At 42.0% G+C, this 6721-nt stretch overlaps 1 protein-coding gene across 1 annotated transcript in view; it reads left to right on the top strand.

Annotated features, from left to right (window-relative positions):
* Positions 1-6501, top strand: part of CARD11 (caspase recruitment domain family, member 11) — a 23400-nt gene extending 16899 nt beyond the window's left edge. The window contains exons 18-24 of the mRNA XM_010141530.1: positions 329-425; positions 1503-1598; positions 2498-2630; positions 3114-3293; positions 4448-4572; positions 5389-5504; positions 6068-6501. Of these exons, the coding sequence (XP_010139832.1) occupies positions 329-425; positions 1503-1598; positions 2498-2630; positions 3114-3293; positions 4448-4572; positions 5389-5504; positions 6068-6272 (952 nt within the window). The 3' untranslated portion in view covers positions 6273-6501. The remainder of the gene's footprint in view (positions 1-328; positions 426-1502; positions 1599-2497; positions 2631-3113; positions 3294-4447; positions 4573-5388; positions 5505-6067) is intronic.
* Positions 6502-6721: the final 220 nt, after the last annotated feature.

The following is a 6721-nucleotide window of genomic DNA, read 5'->3' as shown; positions in this document are numbered from 1 at the left end:
GTGTATGTCTTCATTTTTGAGATAAGGCCTGGTGATGTTAAACTGTAATGTGAGCTATAAAGCTTTAGAAAGGAGACTCCAGATGTTACCTGAAAGAATAATGTGGGTTTCTCAGAAAGTATCATAGGAAAACGGGATGTGGAGATTCTTTAATCCTTAACTGCACTGCAGTCCTGCTCATTATTTTGTTCTTGTATTTACCGTGTGGTTCAGTCAGTCCTCACTGCTAGTTGTATTTAATCTTTCCTGTAGGCACAGGCCCATTGCAATCCAGCTTTCTTCTGAATGGTTTCAAAGATATCTTGTGTGATTCCATCCTTTCTTTCAGAGCCCAGCAACTTCTTCTGGTGAAGCTGCAGCGGTTGATGCACAGAGGAAGCAAAGATGAAACAGAAAGCTCGTACAACACCCTTCGGGCACTCCGGGTAAGTACCTAAAAACATGATCTTTTTAACCTCTGATACTCCACTGCTACTTTTTGTTCATTATGTTAATTTTACAGAAAGTCCTGTTTACACTCTGTGTAGGTTTTCATTGTGCCAGGCAATGGGCACCTCATGTTTGCTTGAAATAATATTGTCCCGGGCAATGGACCTAACTCTGGAACACTTTGAACCCTTCCAGCTATGAGGGCATACCCTTTCAAAGTCTAACAGCTGGTGTGTGTCTTAGTTAAGCCTTTCCATTCTTCTCTGCCCGTAAGCCTCTAATGCATCTTCATATCCACATGAGGAAGAAGCTGTGTCCTTGGAGTTAATAATCAGAATTATTTCTCTCCTGCTGTGAACAAGTGTCTAATCCATGGAGCTGTCATTGTCCTGTATTAGAAAGGCCCGTCTCTTCCAACCGACACGCTATGGAGAGAACTAGGGTTATCAGGTCTTCACACACAACAGCCCCACTGATTTCTCCTTTTCTCCCAGTGAAAGTAATTCAATTTTTCTTTCTTCAGACCCAGGAATTCCATCTTTACATAATTAAAGCCTAACTTCCTGGTGTGTTAGTTACCATAGCTTATTTTTAGAGCTGGGGAGACTTACATGCTTCTAACATCTCAGAGACGCTGTAGCCAGTGCTTGTATTTGCTCTCAGTCCAGGCTAAGTCTCTCGCGTTCCTTCTGTACTCCAGTCCCCACTGATCAAAGGGACACAGATCACTGGCAGAGGTGCCAGTGAAAGCAAAAGCTTTGCATGATATTTCTTGGTGCAGAAATTACCTCTTTCCTAAGCTGCGGAGAGCAGTAAAGGAGTGTGGAAGAGCAGTAACAGAAGCGGTGTTTCTCAGTGTAGGTCATGCTATGCCTACAGTTCGCTTAGAACATTGTATTTGGGATAGATACCAACCAATCACTATCCTTTTGATTGGAAATATAAAATACCTGATTTTGCTTGTTCTGTTTTTCAAACACTGTGGTTTAAAAAGCAGAAAACAAAAACAAAAAAAGGAAGAAAAAGAAAAAAAAGAGGGAGGGAAATAAAATTCCTGTGTTATTTTTTACTAGAATACACTGCAGCCAGAGGAGCCTGCCCCACAGAATGACCCGAAAGCCAGTCCTCGCCTATCAAGAGCAAGCTTTCTTTTGGGCCAAATATTACAGGTAATAAAGACCAAATCCTCAATGCAGTGTCCAAAGCAGTGGATCTGAACAGCAGATATTCTCAGGCTATCTTAATTTCCTCAGAAACCCCATCTCAGGTCTCGGGGTTGTACTGGGATTTATTCCTATCAAAAAGAGATTTAGTATATGTAAAAGATGAATGGATTGTGTTTTCTAACTGCTCGTGTGACATGGAGTGTTTATTTTGAAGGGCATGCCTTCCATTTCAGCCATCAGCAGCTGAAATGCCTTTTGCTTGAACCATCAGGACAAATCCATTGGGCTAGTCCAAACACCAAGTCTGTGAGATAAGGTTCCATCTCACAGAAAGATAGAAAATAGTCCCTTACTTGTAGGTCAGTGACTCTGAGCATGACAAAGACCGTGGGTGAAAGATAAAGTCTTGTGAAGAAAGATGGTTGTGAAGGTTAGCAAATATACAGGAGGAGGAGTTCATATTTGGATAGAGGAGTAGTTGGGTGGATGAGGAATGAAAACACGAAGCTGTGAAAATGTGCCATTTGGGAGATTTTAAGTCTCTCTGGTACGGCAAAGAAGAGGCAGTTTTGAGTGTAGCCTGTGCTACATTTGTGCAGATACTCAGAGCGGGTACGTTGCTCTGCTGTGGACACATCAGTGCTTGCACTGGTGATAGCAGAAACCCGTGCTGCTTAAGAGCAGGGAACAAAATAAGAAATCCCAAAGGGGATTAACAAAGGCTCTGAATCAAATCTATGATATTTAAAGAGCCTTAGAATTCAGTCAACAGACCCGTGGAGTCTTGTCTTTGATAGACGTGGTAATTCAGGTCCCATAGACAACAAGTGCGGGCTGATGAATACATGGGAGAATAAAGAATGTAAGAAATGAGGGTCAAATCTCTTTGTTCACATTTTCAGTTTGTCAGTAGGTCTGAAAACAAATATAAGCGTATGAATAGCAATGAGCGAGTCCGCATCGTCACTGGCTGGCCCTCCGGTCTGGCACGGACCTCATCTGAAGCAAAGAAAATGTTGCCTGATAAACTGGAAGGTATGGATGTGAAATAGTAACAGCTTTTGCACACGTGGCTCTGACATAAAGGCCTACGTGAAGGTCTACGTAACAGCGTGGCTGTGAAAAATGTCAGAGGACTTTCCTGTAACTAACATCTCTGGTCCATTCTCTGCAAGAATTCAACAGCATTTGTGACCAAAACTGATTTTGCTGAAGTGCTCAGGGCGCTAAGCTTTCAGGAGCAAGTTTAGGGCACGGAAACTTCCTCTTTGGTTTGCAGTTCTTCCTAGGTGCTTTCTTGCTCTTTGTCCAAAACCACTGAACTCAAAGTAAGTCAAACTAATAAGCAGAAAGATTCTCCAAACAAGTCTCCTGCTAAACTATGAAAGAATGTCTTGAAGCAAAAGGCACTTGAATTATTTAGTATTTGGTTGGACATCATGCTACTGGATATACACTAAAGACAACTGATGGAGAGGAAACCAGAGGAAACCAGATTTTTTTTTTTCCTTTACTCAGATTTGGATTCTGAAAGTGAAATCAGTAAAAGACTCAGTCTGATCCCTTATAGCTTGGTGAGACCAATCCACTGTGAGCGCAGGCGCCCAGTACTTTTCACTCCGACCATGCTTGCCAAGACCTTGGTACAGAAGCTTCTCAACTCTGGAGGTGCCCTGGAATTCAACATATGCAAGCCAGGTAATGGGCTAAAAGAGGACCACGACTGTTAACCTCAGTGTTGAAAATACGAACATACATATGCGCACACACGTAGGAGCATGCCCATGTGATAGTCACTTGAGGTACTTCAAGTCACCTCAGAGTTATTTGTAGTTATAAATCTTGCTTTTTGAGAATATCTGAGCTATTTCAATGTTTTTGAGACAGTCAGTGCACATGGTTATGAGATTCTGTGTCTATGAATATCATCCATGTGTATGCTGTGTGGTTGCTAGGATGCCCCTGAGAGACTGAAATGCTGTGAGTGCTCTTTCTGTTTGCATACTGTTTGCATACTGCATATCTAGGCAATGTGAAATTTTGATTAATTTGTTTCTAGTATTTGCTGGTATGAGGAATATCTTCCCTGGAGCGACTTTAGGTTTATATCTCGTCCAAGGCTGTGAAGATTGTGCATTTGATCTACTCGAAAGACTGATTTTCTTCCACGCTAAGTATTTACTATTAAAGCAATACGCAGTGCCGCGATTGCTGTAGGGCAGGATTGTATACAACACAGCATTAAACACAGCTGACGTTTCATTTCTACACTCATATTGAATACCCACCACATGGTACGCAGTCTTACAGTTATCCAGACAGAGAAACTCAACAGTTAAGTGGTATAATAAATATCCCCTGTCTGGTAACATAAAACAAAAGCTTTGATGTAGAGCTGCGATTCACAAGGGGGCCAGTATCACACATTGCAACCTAAGCCAAATTCTCTGAAACTTTAAACACCACTGTTGGAACACTAAATCCTTGTTTTAGGAGCCTACACTGAAGAGACCTTCTTTTTTTAGCACTTCTCAGAGTCTTCCAGCCCTGAAATGTTAGTATGTAACATTAGGTGCTGGAATTGTATTTACTGTTTTAATTTAGTGCCTTCATAGCGTTGTAGTAATTGCCCGAGGACTCACTGGTGCAGGATATAGCGGAGATGCTCAGCCGTGATCAGATTAGGCTTTAATTGAATTCGATGGAAGAAACGAGGCAGCTGTTAAGACAATTCATTGCTCGTCTTCTTTCCCTGAACCATCCGTACATCCGACGGGAAGAACTATTGGATAGTTTTCTAGGGGTTCTGTGGTTGCAGTCTTGATTTTGTCCTCATTCACATCTCTTCCCAGATGTTGTAACAAAGGAAGAGTTCCTAAGGAAGCAAAGAACAGAGACTGTCATCTTCAGCAGAGAGAAGAATCTGAACACGTATGAATGTATCGTACCTGCCAATATTGAGGCTGTCACTGCCAAGGTGCTTGGAGTACACTGTAGCCCTTCGATGGGCTGTCTGTGAGTCTGTCTGCGGTGCATGTGACTGACCACTTTACACTCACCTGTTCTCGCTCTTGCACGCCTTCCATCTCAGATTTGTAGTTATCCCCCCAAGTGGCTTGTATTTGTGCTCTTGCTTTTCCTTTTCTGTTTCATCCTCAGCCATATCCTTCTATATTCTCGCTCATTCCCTGTGACAACCCACATCGATGCAGCAAAATACTCTTTCAATTTTCTATGCTCCATCCATTATTCAGTTCTTTTTCATATTATAAGCATATACAAATAAGCAAGAGCGTAAGGACCTAGACAAAAGAAAGGAAAGCCTGAAATACAGACCCAGGGGTGTAGAGCAGAGAGATAACACTGTCAAACACAGCGATCTTGTATCAGCTAGAGTAGATTTGATGCACAGCATGGAAAAAAGGAGATTAAAGTGACGTTTTTTTCTCTCACAAGCAGTTGCAGTAGAGTTCTCCCTGAACAAAAAGCAAGGATGTGTGTTTGTGTTTATATGTAAAACTGGAATTTTATTATACTCTTCATCTTTAGATCAATCCATTTCTATTTAAAACCTTTCCAGAAAGCTATTAAGCTCAGCTGTTATTTGACTGACTAGTTTTAAACCTGTAGGAGGAGTTTGGATTCTAAATGTATATTTGATTAAAAGATTTTAAATCAGTACAATGGTAAATGGAGCTCTTTTCAGCTGACCCCATAAGGTCTGTATACCTTGATCTCGAGATTCCACAGTAGTGAATGTTCCTTTGTGACATTGTTATGACTTTGTTTTTAGAACAAGCATTGTCTCCTGGAAGCTGGAATAAGCTGCACAAAGGATTTAATCAAAGCCAAGATATATCCTATTGTTCTTTTTATCAGAGTCTCAGAGAAAAACATCAAGAGGTTCAGGTAACATATCAAACCTTTTGCATATTTGATATTCCCTCCTATTCAGTGAATAATTCTCGAGTCCAACAATATTCTCTATTACTGAGAGAAATAAAGAATCTCTTCTCTCCTCATCTGGTGCTTCTCTGTGCACTGTTTCCTCCCATGACTCCTCCCTGAGATCTTACAACCGGAGGAAGCAGGAATTCCCCAAATCTAGCACTCTTTCACTGTCACTGGCAGCAATGAGCACTGGGGGAGGCTGAGACTGAAAAATATGCGGTTTTCTCCATGCTCAGCACTCACACAGCAGTTCCTAAGGTAATGCTAGCTGGAAGAGGAAAGGCCGTAAACATTTGGACTCTCCCTACATTCAGTCCTCTGAAAATGTTTCCCCATAGCAAATATCTTTCCTTGGGGACAGTATGGAGGTACGGGAAGGATAGACCTGGAGTAGCTGTATTCTCCACTGCTTTTGTTGCTTGTACATAGTCAGTAGAAAATAAATTCTTGACAGGAGACTGGGACTACAGGATTAACTTGAAAGGTAAGACATTTATTTTTGGTCTGCTCATTTGATACAGGAAACTATTGCCAAAGCCAGAGACCGAAGACGAGTTTTTACGTATGTGCCGTCTGAAGGAGAAAGAACTGGAAGCCCTGCCATGTCTTTATGCCTCTGTAGAGGCAGATGCATGGAGCAGTATTGAAGATCTCATCCGAACAATAAAAGACAGGATCGGAGAAGAGCAGCGTAAGACCATCTGGATAGATGAAGATCAGCTATAAAAAACAATAAGTAAGCTGGAGCTCTTTGGTGACAAAAGGACAGATCCAGGTGGAGCAGGGGCTCGCAGAATTCTCAGATTAGGTGCCCAGTGCTCACTCCTGTTTCACCCTTGCTGGCTGGGGACTTCCTGCTGGCAGAAAGAATGAATGGAATGGAACTGGAGCTGTGTTGAACAGTCAGTGTCTGAGATGCTGGGGATCTAGGATGTGGGGCAGACTACAGCCACCGCCACAACTTCCGACCCACCAACATCCCTTAAGGGACAGCAGCTGTTTAACATGTGAGAAGGACAAAGATCTTTAGAGAGAGCTTGGGGTAATTTATTATGTTAAAATATGGATCTCATCTGGCTCGTTGAAAACTTCTGATGAGACCAGATAAGTGGAATCTCAGAGGAATAAAGCATAGCGATCTCATCCTGAGGTGAGATTCTGAACACACCCAGTTA

This window comes from Buceros rhinoceros, unplaced genomic scaffold (genome assembly GCF_000710305.1).
Source record: "Buceros rhinoceros silvestris isolate BGI_N320 unplaced genomic scaffold, ASM71030v1 scaffold16998, whole genome shotgun sequence".
Classification (NCBI taxonomy): domain Eukaryota; kingdom Metazoa; phylum Chordata; class Aves; order Bucerotiformes; family Bucerotidae; genus Buceros; species Buceros rhinoceros.
The sequence above is the reverse complement of the archived record's forward strand: the minus strand, read 5'-3'. Positions and strand labels throughout refer to the sequence as shown.